Raw genomic sequence first — 18,752 nt, 5'->3', positions numbered from 1 at the left:
AGTGCACATGTATACAGCATGAATAGATCATACACAGAAAAATCATCTCCCAATTGTAATAAGAATTATTGAACCAAAAACAATATTGTCTGCTGCAGAACATCTATATACACAGATCTGTCAATCACCAGATTGTTGGAATGAGAGACAATTTGACAATAATTTGAGACAATATATGCCGGGAAGAGGGTTCTCTTATAAGAGCCCAGCATTAATAGAAGCTGCTGCAGAACATCTTTGGGAGCAAACTTGTCAATCATTTGAGACATCACTGACCTACACAAACACACACATACATCACTCTCACAGACACTACTGTCACACACACTACAGTGAGCGGGCTGAACATTACAGTGGGTCCTTGTGCAGCTGGACCAGCAGCACTTGCAGTACCGTATGTCCGTCACTGTGAAGTGCCCGAGACACATCCATGACATGTTTAGCAGCACAATGTGGTGATGTCATTGTGCCACCTACATAGGACTGTTAATGTTACATGGACTCATAAGGCTCCAACAGGGCTGTGATAGGATTTTTTCTCATACTAGCTTTGCATAAGAACTTCTGATTGTCACTCTTACATTATGATTTGTTCATTTGTAGGATGCCATCAAAAACAATTCATTCTTTGAACCTTCTAAACAAATTTTGCATGGAAATGTAGAGGAAGCTTTTAAAATGGCCGACCAGATCCTTGAAGGTAAGATGTCTACAGCAGTGTGATAAAGTAAAATTAGTATGTTCCTTTAGTAAAGGTATACTTAATGCATTTTTAAAGTGACAGCTGCTATGTCGGCTGCTTGAAAAGGAGATTTCCGTATGTTTAATTGAAACTTTCTAAATTCCTTTTTATTGTCTTGAGGTTAATGAACAGCAAGGACTTTTCTCATGCATAACTCCCTGATTGATAGATAGATAGATAGATAGATAGATAGATAGATAGATAAAAAGTGGTCATGGTTTAGCATGAAAGGAAACAGCCCAAACTTTACCAGGTCTTAAGTAGAGATGAGCGAACCCCGAGCATGCTTGAGTCCATCCCAATCCGAACGATCGGCATTTGATTAGCGGGGGCTGCTGAAGTTGGATAAAGCTCTAAGGTTGTCTGGAAAACATGGATACAGCCAATGACTATATCCATGTTTTCCACATAGCCTTAAGGCTTTATCCAACTTCAGCAGCCACCGCTAATCAAATGCTGAACGATGGGGTTCGGATGGACTTGAGCATGCTTGAGGTTTGCTCATCTCTAGTCTTAAGCCAGAATGTGGTGCAGATCTGTGTGTGCTTGCTAATAACAGGCTTAGATTAAGAAAAAAAAGTCTAAGGTGCACCAAATGTAATATAGTACAATTTACTACAAAGTAGTTCAGGCAAAAAAATCTCTATAGTTAACCCCTTAGGGACCAAGCCTATTTGGGCCTTAAAGGACAACTCCCACAAAATTTTTTTTTTGCTCATTTAACACACATTACAAAGTTATATAACTTTGTAATGTGGTTAAATACCCGGCCTGGCCCCCTTCCCCCACTTTCGGACCCCCGACCCCCCACCCCGGAAGTTAAAGAATGTATACATTACCTATTACGATCATCACGGTCCTCTTCTCCGGAGCGGCATCTGGTGACGACGACGTCAGAGCCGAGGGGCGGTCCGGGTCTTCTTCCTCCTCGGCGTCTTCATGCAAAGTGAATGGGGATGAAAAGGCTGCTGGTGCACATGCTCACCAGCAGCCTTTTCATTGGCTGGAGCGCATCACATGGCTTCCAGCTTGCTCAGCCCTGATTGGCTGAGCTTGCTGGAAGCCATGTGATGCGCTCCAGCCAATGAAAAGGCTGCCGGTGCGCAAGCGCACTGGCAGCCTTTTCCATCCCCTGGACCCGGAAGTCGGAGACATCGCTGGATGGCGGACGGCGGCGACGGAGAGGCAGACGGCGGGCGAATCGAGTGGCGATCGTCACCGGAGAGATGGTGAGTATGGTGTCTGTGTGTGTGTCTGTGTTTTTTTTTTGGGGGGGGGTCCCGCGGGAGTTGTCCTTTAATGACCAGGCTCATTTTTCAAAATCTGACCTGTCTCACTTTATGCGCTTATATCTCAGTGATGTTTTAATATATGCTAGCGATTCTGAGAGTTTTTTTTGTAACATATGGTACTTTATATTAGTGGTAAAATTTGGTCACCATCTTTTGTGTTTTTTGTGAAAAACATAAAAATATCATGAAAAATAAAAAAAAATGTGCACTTTACAAACTTTGATATTCTCTGCTTCTAAGAAAAGAAAATTGTATCACATAAATTAGTTACTAGGTCACATTACCAATATGTCCTCTTTATTCTGGCATCATTTCGTAAACATATTTTACTTTTCTTGGGTGTTACGAGTCTTAGAAATGTATCAGCAAATTACCAATTTTTCATGAAATTTGCAAAACTAATTTTTTTAGGGACCAGTTCTTTTTTTAAGTGTGTTTAGGAGGCTTGTATACTTGAAACCACCATAAATGACCCCATTTTGGAAACTAGACACCTTAAAGAATTAATCTAGGGGTATAATGAGCATTTTAACCCTACAGGGGCTGGAGGAAAGTATTCACAATTAGGCCGGAAAAAAATGGAAAATAGATATTTTCAAATAATACGTTCGTTCAGATTAAAGTATCTAATTTTCACAAGCAACAGGAGAGAAAAAGCACCCAAAAATTTGTAACGCAGGTTCTCCTGAGTACAATGGTACCCCATATGGGGGCGTAAACCACTGTATGGGCACACAGCGGGGCTCAGAAGGGAAGGCGCGCCAATTAGCATTTTCAGAGCAGATTTTGCTGTACAAGTTTTCAGGCGCCAGGTGCGTTTGCAGTGCCCCTGTAGTGCCAGGGAAGTGAAACCCCCCCAAAAGTCAGCCCATTTTGGAAAGATAACCCCTCAAAGAATACATATTGGGGTGTGGTGAGCATTTTGACCCCACAGGTATTAGAGGAAAGTATTTAAAATTAGACAGTAAAAATGAAAAACTAGAATTTTTCCAATAAAATGTATGTTTAGTTTGAAATTTCTCAATTTCACAAGGAACAGGAGAGAAAAGGCACCCCAAAATCTATAACACAGGTTCTTCCGAGTAGAATGGTACCGCATATGTGGGCATAAACCACTGTATGGGCACACAGCCGGGCTCAAGAAGGGAAGGAGCGCCAATTAGCATTTTCAGTGCAGATTTTGCTGAACAAGTTTCCGAGCGCCAGGTGCGTTTGCAGAGCCCCTGTAGTGTCCGCAGAAGAGAAACCCCCCAAAAGTCACCCCATTTTGGAAAGGGCACCCCTCAAAGAAGTCATCTTGGGGTGCAGTGAGCATTTTGACCCCACAGGTATTAGAGGAAAGGATTCAAAATTAGAAAGTAAAAATGAAAAAAATGAATTTTTTTCAATAATATGTTTGTTTAGTTTGAAATTTCTCAATTTCACGAGAAACAGGAGAGAAAATGCACTGCAAAATTTGTAAAGCATGTTCTCCTGAGTACAACGGTACCCCATATGTGGGCATTAACCACTGTATGGGCACACAGTAGGGCTCAGAAGGAAAGGAGCATCATTTTGCTGGTGCAAAACCGCAGCTAGTATCGGTTATTAGAATAGCAAAGGTGCTAAAATTTTTTTTAAAATGAGATTACAGGTAATCTGGGGTAGTGACGGGCAACCTGGAAGTGTTTACTTGCTATCTGGGGTGTTTATGGGCAATCTGTGGTGGTACGAGCAGTCTGTGGCAATCTGGTGTGTTAACTGGCTATCTAGGGGTGTTTACTGGCTATCTGGGGGTGTTTACTGGCTATCTGGGGGTGTTTACTGGCTATCTGGGGTGGTAACGGACAATCTGGGGGTGTTTACCGGCTATCTGGGGTGGTGATGGGCAATCTGGGGGGGGGGGGGGGTCACAGGCAAACTGGGGTGGTGATGGGCAATCTGGGGGAGGAGTGACAGGCATTCTGGGGTGGTTTCGGGCAATCTGGGGGAGGAGTGACAGGCATTCTGGGGTGGTTATGGGCAATCTGGGGTGGTTACGGGCAATCTGGGGTGGTTACGGGCAATCTGTGGTAATCTGTAGTGGTTATGGGTAGCCTGTGGCAATCTGGGGTGGTTACAGGCAATCTGGGGGTGTTTACTGGCTATCTGGGGTGGTTACGGGTAATCTGAGCAGTTACAGGTAAACTGGAGTGGTTATGAATAATCTGGGGTGATTACAGGTAATCTGGGGTGGTTACAGGTAATGCGGAGTGGTTACAGGTAATGCGGAGTGGTTACAGGTAATGCGGAGTGGTTACAGGTAATGCGGAGTGGTTACAGGTAATGCGGAGTGGTTACAGGTAATGCGGAGTGGTTACAGGTAATGCGGGGTGGTTACAGGTAATGCGGGGTGGTTACAGGTAATGCGGGGTGGTTACAAGTAATGCGGGGTGGTTACAGGTAATGTGGGGTGGTTACAGGTAATGTGGGGTGGTTACAGGTAATGTGGGGTGGTTACAGGTAATGTGGGGTGGTTACAGGTAATGTGGGGTGGTTACAGGTAATGTGGGGTGGTTACAGGTAATGTGGGGTGGTTACAGGTAATCTGGGGTGGTTACAGGTAATCTGGGGTGGTTACAGGTAATCTGGGGTGGTTACAGGTAATCTGGGGTGGTTACAGGTAATCCGGGGCACTTGACTTTTTATCCCGTCACCAATGATTTTTGGTGACGGGACAAAAAGTGCTGGAAGCATTTGGAACAAGTGATCAGTGGTTTATAGTATATACCGCTGAATACTTGTGCCAGGACCACATCGGCTAGTCCCTGATCATTGCCCCATGCTCTCCGCCACCTCTGGTGGTGGAGAGAATGAGAGTTTGATCTTTTTTTAAGGGTACAAACACACTTGTCGTATCCGCAGCAAGTTTCTGGCTGCGTTTTCGCAGTGAGGCTCGCTGAGGATCCCGGCCATGTGTACTCAATGGCAGACAAATTCGCAGCAGGGATATACATCCCTGCTGCGAGTTTGTCCGCAGCTCGCCCCGTTAACTCCCCGGACGCCGGAGACTATACGTCACCTAATTGTGTTTGGTGCACTTTTTTTACTTTTTTTACACTAGTGTACATTACTGTACACTAGTGTAAGACTTAGATCACAGTATACAATACACTGTACTGCTTCTGCAGTACAGTGTATTGTATCATGTGACCATCCTGCTGACAGGCAGTAGAACAGCCACCCCTGTCAGCAGGATGGCTTATCCATGGTAAGCCCAGGGGCCTTCATTAGGCCCCCGGAGTTACCATGGAGACGTCGGAGGGACCGGACGGCGCCGCGGGACCTCCGATCATGTAAGTGGACCTGCGGCGCCGTCCGGTACACACCGGAACCCGTTAGATGCCGCTGTCATGCTTTGACAGCGGCATTTAACGGGTTAAACTGCCCGGAGCGGAGAATCCTCCGCTCTGGGCAGTTACAGGCAGTTACAGGAGGGTGTCAGCGGTCACACTGACTGCTGATCCCCCGTCCTGCAGCCGCCGCCAGGCGGTAATTTATTCTGATGCGCCCGCCGTTAAAAGGCGTACACATCGGAATAAAGCCCATTAGTGGCCGCCGTGAAAAGGCAGCATGGCGGTCACTAAGGAGTTAAAGGGGTTAGCCACCTAAAAGCAAAAAAATGGAATGCTAGCTGGTGTTACTCACAAGTCCCCCTGAACATTTTGAGCCATCTCCTGTCTTTCTAGCTGCTGCCATTACTAAGTTACAAGTTTTTCTAAAAGTCGATATATAACCAAGATGGGAAACTACATTTCCCATTATGCATTTCCCTGATTGGTCCATTTGCATACTCACCACCTTTCCTAGCTTTCTTTCCTGCCCACTGCTGTCATTACTTTTGCACAGTAAACACAGGACTATTTTTCACTGATTTTGCATCACATCACCCCAATATGTATTCCATACTAGCTGATGATGTAGCAGAGACGAGCGCATGGTGTAGCTATGTGCTGCATAACGGGCATCTGTTTATCAGGGGTGTGGGGTGTAGTGTAGATTTAAATCTCTGCTTGCTGACTGAGAATGAAAACATTATAGTTCACTCCACTCCAGATTTTAAGAACTATAACACTTACAATATACAAAGCTTTGACACAGACAGGTACATATGCCTGCAAGCTGACAACAAGCAGAGATAGAACTATAACTTTTCATATTAAGAGAGACCTAGGCTCAGGGATACATGTAAGTCTATGGAAGCAGCAAAGGTGCTTAGAATTGATGCAGATAATGTTTCCTGGGGTTCGGGTTACCAAGTCAATAGACAGCTAACCCAGCCCCCAGAAAGGAGATCACATGTCCTGTGACTACAAAGGGAGGGGGGAAGAGGGAGCTGTGTGTGGTCAGAGAGGACCCAGTGTAGTGGATATTAGACATCCATAGTGCATAAGAATCAGGGGAAAAAAGAGGGAAAGGGTTACACATGTATATTAGACATAGGGTGGTATTGGGAAGGGGGATTGTTTAGAATATTCTTTTTGTCCCCCAGATAACCCCTTCAACACTAGGTGGAGCATATGGCATATTGCTTTTGCATTGAACTGAAAAATTAATGCAGTAACTCCATAGCCCGACCTAGTGTTGGCTTTAGGCAGTCAGGATTTTAATTTAAATGTACTAAAATTAACAGTATACATTAGAATTATAACATAATTATAGAACTATAACATTTTGTAATTTCTAGGGGAGGTTCATATTGGAGGACAGGAACAATTTTATATGGAAACCAATTCTGTTCTTGTTGTGCCGAAGGGAGAGGATAATGAGTTTGATATATTCATTTCTACTCAAGATCCAGCAACAGCACAGGTAATTAATGTCCTTAAACATTTTATGAACAGTTGTTTCTGGAGGATTTAGCTCTTGTTTATTTACATAAATGGTTAAAGGGGAACTAATCTAACCTTTTGATATGTCCCTATTGCACAGGATTAAAGTATGTCTCTTGCCTTCATCCTGAGTGCCATTCCCGAGCATTTAGTCATTCACTCCACGGTCTGGTAAGACCATTTGGAGCACTGCCCACCCCTCTAGGACAGATCCATTTTGCCCCTGGCCGGCCTGCTCCATTGGTAATCATTATAAGGGGCGGTCCAGTCAGGGGCGAAGCAGCACTATGGGGGGCAACCGCAGGGCAGTGCTCCTAACGGTGCCCCAGTGCTCCAGTTATACTGGACCGTGGAGTGAACAACTAACACATGAGAACCGCGCTGAGGATGAAGGTAATAGACATACCTTCCTCCTCGGCATCTCCTGTGCAATAGGGACATAGCAGGTTAAATTTGTCTAACCTGCTGATAGTTCCCCTTTAAGTAATTGATTTTTATGAGGTCATATCAGACAGGTATTAATTTTCAGTAATGTTTTTTGCTTTATTTTTCTGCTCAAAAACACTGACCCTTTTTAGTAAATATTATAAAATATGCACTTTAAGCGATGTCCTTTTTGTATTCTGACTTTTGATGGAAAAGTTGCATAAACTAGGTTTGGTGTGTTTTATAAAAAAAATAAAACTTAATATATAAAAAATGTAAATAATGCTTCATCTTTCAGACTTTTTTTTTAACAGACAGTTTGGGTGATATTTTTGGCTTTTAAATCACTAAAAAAAACAGTATGAAGCAGCCTGTATGCAACAAATGACTACCTTGTTTATAGCAGCTCAATATGAGGGGTCTCAGTATTGGTCCACTCTGCCAAAAGATCCTGCTTACACAAGGGGTTTGGCACAGAGAAACATTATTAATGTGCACACATCCCCTGCTTTCTTTTAATGCCAAGAACAAAGTTAGTGAAACTACCAAAAAAATGAATAAACAGTATAAGGAAAGTCACAATATATATCTTATGACATGTATTTTCAGCTGTCAGTGGCCTCCGTCCTTGATGTTCCCTCTAATAGGATCATGTCTCACGTAAAGAGAGTTGGTGGAGCATTTGGGGGCAAGATTACCAAACCTGGCATCTTTGCGTGTGCTGCGGCTGTAGCTGCTCAAAAGTAAGAGTTGGTTGAAATATATTAAGAGCAGTTTTAATTTTTTTGCAATTTTTTTTGTATATCCAGCTTCATTTACAGATATTTGTGTTAAAAGTAAATGGTTTTTATTTCAGTCAAATGATTCCGCATTATCCATAACCAGAAGCATGCCTCCATTTGGCATCAGGGTTGAGAAATTGGGGTCTGAAATTTGTCACCTTCATTCCCAACATTCCTGGGTGGACTGTTTTCCCCTGGCCGCTGTGTTTGAGGGTCTATTCACACGTCAGTATATTTTTCCAATCCGCAAATTTCTGTCAGTATACAATCCGCAAATTCAGTCCGTATTGCATCCGTATTGCATCCGTATTGCATCCGTATTGCTTCAGTAAAATACAGACCCCATAGAGTTGTATTGGATGTGTCAGTTACTGTCCGTACTAGGGTCTGTCCTTTTTTTTTTGCGGAACGGATTGCAGCCCAGTACACAACACGGATGTGTGTATAGGTCCATTGAAATACATTGGTCCTATATTATTGCGGATCCGCAATTAAGGACATGAACAGGACGTATGAATAGAGCCTGAGAAAATGTGCTAGTACTGCTAATAATAAATACCACTCAATACCCTAGCAAGCAGACATCTTATCAGTCAAGGCTGGTAGGACTGGGAGAAGCTGCCAGCTGACAGTCATTCAGGGTTCAGGCAGCTTGAAGGTAATAACAAGGTCCATTTAAAAAGATGCATGGATCCTATAAAACAGAACAATGCAGTGCACTTTTCACAAAAACTTGTTTCCCTGTAACCGTCCCCTTGTTTATTTCCTCCTCCTAGTCCCCCAGCATTGTAAGTCCCACATGTGCACCTGCTTTAAACATAACTACAAATGGTTTAATGTGTTCATATGCAAATGTTCCCTTTAGGGTGCGTTCACACCTACAGGATCCGCAGCAGATCTGCAGCAGATCCGCAGAAGATTTGATGGTGCAGATTTAATGCTGTGTTCAGTTATTTCAATGAAATCTGCTGCGGATCCGGAGCTTAATAAAGCTTCTTTTCCCAGGGCTCGTTTTTCCAGGCTTGGTGCTTCACTTAGCATTCCTTCCACGACAAGGAAAGTTTAGATCACATACAGTATCAGGCTTTTCAATATTTCACATTTCAATTCATTTTGTGATTTGTTTCAGAACAAAAAGACCCATTCGGTGCGTTCTGCAGCGCAATGAAGATATGTTAATGACTGCTGGTCGACATCCATTCAAAGGAGTATACAAAGTGGGTTATAGTGCAAGGCACCTATTCTCCATGTAGTGTAGGCTATCTGCCTTGTCTAAATCTGACAGTTCTTTTTTTTGTTTTTTTGTTTTTGCAGGTTGGGTTTATGAATGACGGGAAAATTGTAGGTGCCGATGTATCTTTCTATGCCAATGCTGGATGCAGCCCTGATGAATCTATTCTGGTAACCATAACAAATGTATTGTGTAAACTGATGCCTCAGCTAAGATAGTCCTCATTAGAAGTACGAATAGTCAAATGTACGGTTTTACAAAAAAAAAATCGTAATTTACCATTAATTTATACATCGGTGCTTCCACAACCTAAAAAGTGCTTTTATTCTCTGGTCTAAGGCCCAGTTCACACTAAGCAAAAATGGTGCTCAGTGTCCTGCAGTGTCCGAATGGGAGGGCGCGCGTGCCTCCGCTTCCTCCCCTTTATGCTCAAAGAATGGACATGTCAATTATTTGTGCGGAGAGCAGCGGGAGCCGAGGTGCGCGCCCTCCCATTCAGACACTGCTGGACGCTGAGCCTGGTGGGATACCTAAAGAGTCAAAGAGGATTTCCCAAGCCCCTGAAGTGCTCGAGGCAGTAATGCCTCCTCACTCCCCCTGCCATCCTTGACTGACAGTCAACTGGAAGCTGAACCATATTTCCAAATCCCATTCATGTGCTGTCCTTATAAATTGTGCACAGATGTGAGATATGGAACCAGGACTTGGCTTGCAGCTGGCTGTAAATCAAGCAGGCAGAGGAATAGGACGTGGTGCTGAAGAGGCGTTCTAGCCCTCTGCAGTTCCAGAGCTTGGGAAAGCACTAGAAAATAAATAAAGAAGTTGGATGCAGCCTTAAAGGGGTTATCCAGCGCTACAAAAACATGGCCACTTTTCCCCCTACTGTTGTCTCCAGTTCAGGTGCAGTTTGCAATTAAGCTCCATTTACTTCAATGGAACTGAGTTTCAAAACCACACCCAATCTGGAGACAACAGTAGGGGGAAAGTGGCCATGTTTTTGTAGTGCTGGATAACCCCTTTAAGTCTGCCTGGAAAACATGGATACTACCTATAGCCTTCTCACTAGGGCTGTATCCAACTTTTTCAGCCACCCGTAATCAAAGAAACCCGAGTGTGCTTGAGGTTCGTTCATCTCTAGTCAAGTCCATTCTATAGATCTCCATTCTTTTAATATAACCTTTATATACATTACATGGGATAGTTTATAACCCAACTTGTTGGGTTGCTTTTCTTTTTTTTTCTCATTCCAGGTTATAATAGTGGCCCTGCTTAAGATGGACAGTGCATATTGTTTCCCCAATCTTCACTGCCGGGGAAAGGCTTGCAAGACAAACCTGCCTTCGAATACTGCTTTCCGAGGATTTGGCTTTCCCCAAACTGGCCTGATCACAGAGACAATAATGGATGCAGTGGCTACAAAGTGCGGCTTGCCTCCTGACCAGGTAAATGTGGTTGCTGCCGTTTTGGTAGGGTAGTCAATTGATCTAAGCCTATATTTTTCAGCACACCAATCCCCCCCCCCCCCCCAAAAAAAAAAAAACTAAAACTCTAAGTCTCCTGTCATGTTAGGTTATTACATATAGTGTATACAATAACCAACTGGCTACTCATCTAAGTAGATCAGTTAGGGAAAAAAAAACAGCAAGGAAGCAAATATATAAAGCAGTAACCAGATGTTATGTTGTGATGTGGTGTGATGTTTCATGAAATTTCATTGATGTATGTTATAATGTTATAAACAGTTTTTTTTTTTTTTTACTATTTTCAGTAGAGTTGGTTTAAGGCCCTTTTACACAGGCCGATTATTGCCATCAAGCATTTAAAGGAATGCTCATTCAGCCAACAATCTGCATATGTAAAAGAGCCAGCAATCGGCCAACAAGCTTGTCGGCTAATTCTACTTTTTTTCACATCTGTAACAGTCATCATCGTTATCAGCCAAATGTCTCTCTAAACAGAAGATGTGCAGCCCATAACATAATGTGAGAGAAAAGAGAGATCCCTATTGAACAGAAATGACTGTAGTTGTTGGTTCAACACTTGGACATCTGACAACTATTCCTAACTATCCCCTTGCACATGTGTGCGTTTACAAGGAACAATTATCTTTCGAATTTTCAATATAACGATTGCATTTGAGCGATAATCGGCTTGTGTAAACACAGCGAACGATCAAGCAATGAGCGAGAAATCGTTCATTTTAATCTTTCAATATGTTCTCAAATCGTTGTTGTTCGTTTGCCAAAAATTCGCAGCTCACTTTGTGTAAACAGTCTTTCACAGATTCACCCTATGTGTGAGATGGGCTTAAGCGATCTTAAAACGATCATCGCAATAACGATTTTTTTCAACAAATTTTCTTTTTTCTAAATGCTAATCGTTCTAAAAATCAAATCGTTGCTTCAAAATCGTTAAATGATTGGACGAATTATCGCTCTGTGTAAATGCAGCATAAGTCTAGCTAATTTTAGGGTGGTCTTCAAGGGGACCACTTGAGTATATTGGATGGTTGCCAGATCAGATAGGACAGCTCAGACCGAAGCTAATGCATTCAACACAAAGACAGGGCGACTCTGAGCAGAAGCATGATTTATTAATTCAATTATTTCCTTGTATACCCATCGCAGTGAGCGTATATACCTAAATAAGCATTTTCACTAGTGTGTGATATAGAAAAAGTTCATCATTTTTACCTTACTTTTTTTCATCATCAACAGAGACTCATTTATTAATTTTTATACCAGAATTCAGATACTTACTAATAAGCTGGTGTTGGGAGCAGGTTGTCCTGACATGATTTCATCAGCACATTATGTGGTGACGTGCAGAGTTGTGTGATTAGGTGGGGTAGTAGCTTAGTACCCATTAGTACAGTACACGGCCGGTGATGGTAGTTGTCTTGACGCCAGTGCTAGCTCAGCACACAGGTGGGATGTTGGTACCTGCTTTATGTAGAGCCGCTCTGCACGATTCCCCGAAATAGTCGGTGACCTGCCAGGTTGTGATGGGTCCCTTGGGCTCTTGTCACGGTAGTGGGCAATTGACCCACCCGGACTATCGGTACCACCACCCAGGGGAAGGATGACCCAAGGTGTGTAGCGGAGGTGTATATGTGCTGGTGCTAATGGAAGGAAGAGTCCCAGTAAAAAAAATAGAACAGCTTTACTGTACAGTCTCTGAACAATATAAACGCTTTGACAGTAGATAGCTTATCCTGGTACAGACTTAAGTGCTTCACTGAATTTGTGCTGTAAAAATACTTGTAAGTGCTGAATGCAAGATAGATAGTTGTAGCAGTGCTTGTAGAGTTGAATTTAGAGCGGAACAGCGTAGACAAGAGGAGTTTGTCAAGGGAGTCCCAACCCAAGGTAGTACTGTGCTCTGCTGGAACTTTAGAGTAGAATACTTGAGAGTGAAAGATACTTGTTCCCATGTTTAGACTGATGTCTGACCACCTTCTGCCCTACAGTGTCGAGTTTCCCGTCCTAATAGGGTGATACAAGCCCCAGTCGTGGTTACCTGGGTGAAGCTAAGTGTCCAAGGGTTTCCCGGTGTCAACTGCACTGCAAGATAGAATTCGGAGACCTTCCGGTTGTTTGTTCTATCCAGGCTAGTTCCCTTGTGTTGTAGGATACTGCCCTGCACTTTGTAGAGTGGTTCTCGGCGTGGGCTGGGTTTAATCCCCGACTTGTCCTCCTTGTAGTGTCTAATACTCCATAGTGGAAGTAGATAGACTAGAAGAACTGAGTATCTCTAGCTGCTTCATACATGTGTGTACTGAGCTCACTAACACAGTAGACTAGACTGATCTGGCTTCCTGTCCACATGGGGCTAACTAGCTACTTCCCCAGGGTCTGTGTGCGTGTGTGGAGAGCTGGGAAAGGTAGAGAAAGAGAGAATATATCCTATAGGACAGCACAGACCATGTGGTACATAGAAAACAGCAACCCTTTGCTTACATCAGCTGTGCAAAACATAACAAGGTTTAAATGAAACAATGACACTTAATGGTGAAACTACAAAATGCTACCTTCATCACCACTGAACTGAAGAGAGAACTTTACGACAGGTGACTAGGGCACTTAACTGTGGGACACCACAATTACATTTACCTTACATAAATTGATTAACCATTTTCATCCCTCACACTAAGCGTGCATGTGTCCTCAAAGCACGGGGAAGTAAACTCGCGCCTGACACTCCTGGCGGCTGTTTTTCTTCCTTAAAAAAAAAAAAGCATTGGGCATATTGCAATTCATTATGCCTGATCCCTTTTACATCTGCTGAACAAACATTGACCATGCAGCTAATATACTGGAAGTTCCACCAGTCCTGCCAGTTTGAGCCTCCATTAATCTAATGTGTATGGGCACCTTTTATATTAGTCTTTAGCAGCGTTGATCTAAGGTTTGGCACAGTATAATTCATAGGTAGTGTTGAGCAGACCTGCTGAATCTGAAGAGTTTGACTGGTCCGCTTAACACTATTCATAGGCCGCTTAAGAGGCCGGTAATTTCAAGTAACTTTTGCAGTAATTGCAGTTTGATTTCAGGTCAGGCAGAAGAACATGTATAAAGACATTGGACAGACACATTATAAGCAGGAATTTGACTCCACAAATCTAATGCGTTGTTGGAATGAATGCATGGTGAAGTCATCCTATGCCAAGAAAAGAACCCAGATTCAAAAATTCAACAAAGAAAACTACTGGAAGAAGAAAGGCATTGCTATTATACCCCTAAAATTTACGGTTGGCTTTGTTGAGAAACTCTTTCACCAGGTAAGTGTATGTTCAGAGAAGTGCCCAGTGTTAAATAGTAGGATGGTCCGAACCGAGTTCGTACGGAGTTCGTACGAACCCGAACCATCCGCAATGATAACCGCTGTCTGCCCGCTCCGTGCAGCGGACGGATCCAGCGGGAGGAACGCCTGGAAAACTGGGATACAGCCATAGCCATAGGCTGTATCCCAGTTTTCCAGGCGGTCCTCCTGCTGTATCCGCCCGCTGCACGGAGCGGGCAGACAGCGGTAATCCGATGCCGAGCGTTCGGGTTTGGCCAAACCCGAACCTCGGCGGGTTCGGACCATCCCTATATAATAGACTTTGTTATAATGGGAGCTATGACCTCCATTCACTGTATAGATGTTAAAGGGGTTATCCAGCGCTAAAAAAAACATGGTCACTTTGCTCCAGAGACAGCCCCTCTTTTGTCTCCAGTTTGGGTGGGGTTTTGTAATTCAGGTCCATTGAAGTGAATGGAACTTAATTACAAACCACACCTGAACTGGAGACAAAAGTCGTGTTGTCTATGGAAGAAAGTGACCATGTTTTTGTGGCTCTGGATAACCCCTTTAACCTGCGTGATGTATATACTATCAATGACTATGCTAGCAATGACCTCTCTCAGACTATAAGTCTGCAAAACTGGGCATACAGGATCAACTGAACTTTGGAGATTGGTGGAGTGCAAGTCTGAGTGTTTAAACCCATAACCCACCACGCTAAGCGCAGTCCTCTCCCAGCTCTGTATCACGTGATGAGTCGGGCTCCTAATGTAAGTCTATAGAGCCCGACTTTTTTTAAGCCAAAGCCAGGAATGGATTTGAAAAGAGGAGAAATCAGTCTTTCCTTTATGATCTGTTCTCTGTATATAGTCCATTCCTGGATTTGGCTGAAAAAAATCTGTCAGATAATCTGTTGGTGTAATAGGTCCCTTAGACCTGGACTGATCAAAACTTTTGACGTGTCTCTGACATGTCAAGTTTTTCCAAATGACAGTGACACTTTAAATAATCAAGGTTTATTTTGTCTAGAAATCCAACCCAAAATCACCTATACCAGGCTGGTTCCCATCTTATCCCTACAATAAACAATTCAGAGAAAGGTTGTAAGCATAGGCCAGAGTCCTTTTCTTGCAAGAATACTATTGTACAATGGCTTGTGTTTTCTAGAATCTCATATATGTCTCTGTAAGAAGACATACCCTGCTAAATTGTGCAAGAAAGGTAAAGGCATCATGTAAGCTAAATATAATTTCATAGCAATTGATTTAGCATAGCAGTATTGATTATTTTTCTTAAGACTACAGCAGGGGCGTAACTAGAAATGGCTGGGCCCCATAGCAAACTTTTGATTGGGGCCCCCCTTACCTGTATGTAAGGAGCAAAAATCATTTCCAAAATTATGATACATTATTAACATATATATCACCGTCACATAAATCAAATCCTGTATACAGAGACCAATATAACTAATAATACCAGTATACAAGGAGCAACTATTACCACCACACCATGACCACTAACATCACCACCATACTGTTACCACCAAATCCAGTATAGTAAGATGAATAGTACAAACAGTACCAGTTTACAAGGGACAAATATTACCACCCTATACTGACTAATACCACCACTCTACTACTGAATAAGATCCACTGTACAAAGACCAATATTACCTTATACAGCGACCATATAGAGAAGTACCAGCTCTACCCAGGCTCTGCCCACCATAAGTGACCACAGTGCAGTTAGAGCCAATGACTCACAGGAGACGTCTTCTTTGAGTGAATCACAGGGGGCTTCTACTCCGATCGGCAATGCTCACTTTTCCTCTTCTTCTCCATCCGGCCCGGGCCATCATGAGGACTTCTCTCAATAACGAGTCCTCCATGTAGGATCTGCCAGACAAACATTTTAGGCTCCTCACTCTTGCACCATCATCATCCTCCATATCTATAATGCCTTGACTGTGCCCTTATATAGTGGTTAGTCCCCTCTGTATCCATAGAGTAGTTAGACCCCTCTATGCCCCCAATATACCCCTCTATGCCCCTATATAGTGGTCAGGCCCCTCTCTGTGCATCTGTATAGTAGTTAGGCCTCCCTGTGCAGGTAGCCCTCCTAGTAGCTGGATGTGACACTGTCGGCTACAGCTACTCGCAGGCCACAGGCCTAATGCAGCTACAAGAGAGTGACAGCGGCTATCTACTCTATGGGTACTTTCACACATACAGTATCGCAATGGATTTCATGCTGCGAGTTCTGCAGTGAAATCTGCTGTGATACTCTGTAGTGTCATTTGTTATGGCTGTACAGTGTCGCAGCGGATTTTCATTCTGCTGCGAGAATGTGGCCCCTTCCCACCTAACCCATCAGCTGTCCGGCTAATACATTACCTGTCCCTGTCCGCGCTCCCACCTGCTTCTCTGGCGTCCTGCTCAGCCAATCCGTGGCTGCGACCGGTCAGCACACTAACTGACTCAGCAGGACGCCAGGGAGCCAGAGAAGGGAAATCCGCTAGGATGCGATACATGTGAAGGCAGCTACCACTGCAAAACAGCGACCGTCTGGGAATCGGGATTGTACAGTGGGGGCTGCAACTGAATACGGACCATGTGAGTGGCTATGGGCCCCCACTTATTATATACACATACACAGTCATGCATACACTTATTATACACATACACAGTCATACATACACTTATTATACACATACACAGTCATACATACACTTATTATACACATACACAGTCATACATACACTTATTATACACATACACAGTCATACATACACTTATACACATACACAGTCATACATACACTTATACACATACACAGTCATACATACACTTATACACATACCCAGTCATACATACACTTATACACATACACAGTCATACATACACTTATACACATACACAGTCATACATACACTTATACACATACACAGTCATACATACACTTATACACATACACAGTCATGCATACACTTATCATACACACATACAATCATACATACTGTATGTATGACTGTATGTGTGTATGATAACGGTATGTATGACTGTGACTGTGTATGTGTGTATAAGTGTATGTAACATACTTATACACACATACACAGTCACAGTCACACATACACTTATTATACACACATTACACATATAGACCAATGTGAACACAGTCACACATACACTTACTTTTTATGCATAAGGCTGGGGGGTCCAACTTGTGAAGTGTCTGCTCCAGGCCCGGTCTGTGCAGCCTGCAGCCCCTCCCCCTCAGCACCGACTGCAGAGATAGGCACCGGAGGGAACAGACCTCATTGCTGGACGGGAGGGGGAGGCAGGAGAGGGGGCACAGCCTCTTCCTGTCACCTGTGAGAGGGCACACCCGGTGACAGCTGCTGAGGAGGGAGACCGATCCATGGGGGTGAGGGGGTTCTGCAGCCTGTCCACAGAGAGTGCAGGGGGAGCGGGTGAGTCCTGCTGATGCAAGAGCCCAAAAGAATCATCAGCAACTCTCATCCCCTTCCCCTGCACTCTCTGTATACCAGGCTCTACCAAGTTCACTGAAGTGTGTGGGAGGCAGCGCCGGGCTCCTGATGGCGTCCCCTGCAGGAGTGATTGGCAGGGTCCGGAGCCACTGGCTCCTGACCCTGTCAGATACAGCCGTACATTGAAACTGTGACCGCTCATCAAGAGCGCTCACAGAGAAAGCCCCATATCCTTTGAAAGCATTCGCAGCACCTGGAACGCCCGCTCGGCGGCCAGGTGCTGCAAATGACAGCTCAGGGGGCCTGGTCCATTACAGGATCGGACGCCGGGCCCCCTGATGCGCCGGGCCCCATAGCAACGGCTACGGCTGCTATGGCGGTAGTTCCGCCACTGGCGTACAGTGTGTAATGGTCCAGGCCAACCATTGTGATTACATCAAAGCTACATGGGGAAGCTAATGGTATTAAGTTTTACACCAGACACATGCATGATTACAGAATTATGTATGAACTGACAGAGTGTATTGTAAGTGTATTAAAGCCTGATTTCACCCTTGTACAAATTATATAATGACAGAATGACCCTTAACATGTTGGTAAACATCCGACAGTACATCCATAATTTACAATACTTGTTTCTTTACCTTTAATATCCCTAGGCTTCAGCTTTGGTTCATATCTACAGAGATGGAAAAGTCCTAGTCAGCCACGGTGGAGTGGAACTAGGCCAAGGCCTCAACACAAAGATTATACAGGTAAAGTTGTAATTTTCCAAGTAGCTCTACATGCTATGCCAGGAGAATAGCTATCTCGGAAAACTGTACCTTAGTACTGTATATAGGTAAGACATAATTTCCAACAACTGAAGCAGTGTCCTTAAAGAATGACCTCTTCATCAGTCACAGAGCATGCCTAGAAAATGTTCCTATTCTACGGTCCGCTCTAGACCATTGTGTATCTGTCCATCGGACTTGCTGTAAAGCATAGCTCAAAATGCTGTTACTAACAGCTAAGACGACATGCCCACATAATATTGTAGCAAGGATGAAATGAAAATGATTAGAAAAATACATATACTATAGCACTATTTTAGATTTATAATAGTAGTTTTTTATGGTACCTTCTACCATTTAACTCATTAGCACGTTCAGAATCAA

The 18,752-nt window shown here is 43.6% G+C and overlaps 1 protein-coding gene across 2 annotated transcripts in view; it reads left to right on the top strand.

The window, feature by feature from the left end:
* LOC138801003 (aldehyde oxidase 1-like) overlaps window positions 1–18,752 on the top strand; it is a 101,430-nt gene that overhangs the window by 56,294 nt on the left and 26,384 nt on the right. For both annotated transcript variants that reach the window (XM_069983353.1, XM_069983352.1), the window contains exons 20-27: window positions 604–700; window positions 6,740–6,864; window positions 7,920–8,053; window positions 9,222–9,309; window positions 9,407–9,493; window positions 10,574–10,765; window positions 13,876–14,103; window positions 18,255–18,350. In XM_069983353.1, coding sequence (XP_069839454.1) covers window positions 604–700; window positions 6,740–6,864; window positions 7,920–8,053; window positions 9,222–9,309; window positions 9,407–9,493; window positions 10,574–10,765; window positions 13,876–14,103; window positions 18,255–18,350 — 1,047 coding nt within the window. The remainder of the gene's footprint in view (window positions 1–603; window positions 701–6,739; window positions 6,865–7,919; window positions 8,054–9,221; window positions 9,310–9,406; window positions 9,494–10,573; window positions 10,766–13,875; window positions 14,104–18,254; window positions 18,351–18,752) is intronic.

This window comes from Dendropsophus ebraccatus, chromosome 9 (genome assembly GCF_027789765.1).
Source record: "Dendropsophus ebraccatus isolate aDenEbr1 chromosome 9, aDenEbr1.pat, whole genome shotgun sequence".
In the NCBI taxonomy this organism is placed as follows: Eukaryota; Metazoa; Chordata; class Amphibia; order Anura; family Hylidae; genus Dendropsophus; species Dendropsophus ebraccatus.
This window is presented reverse-complemented; position numbering and strand designations above follow the sequence as displayed.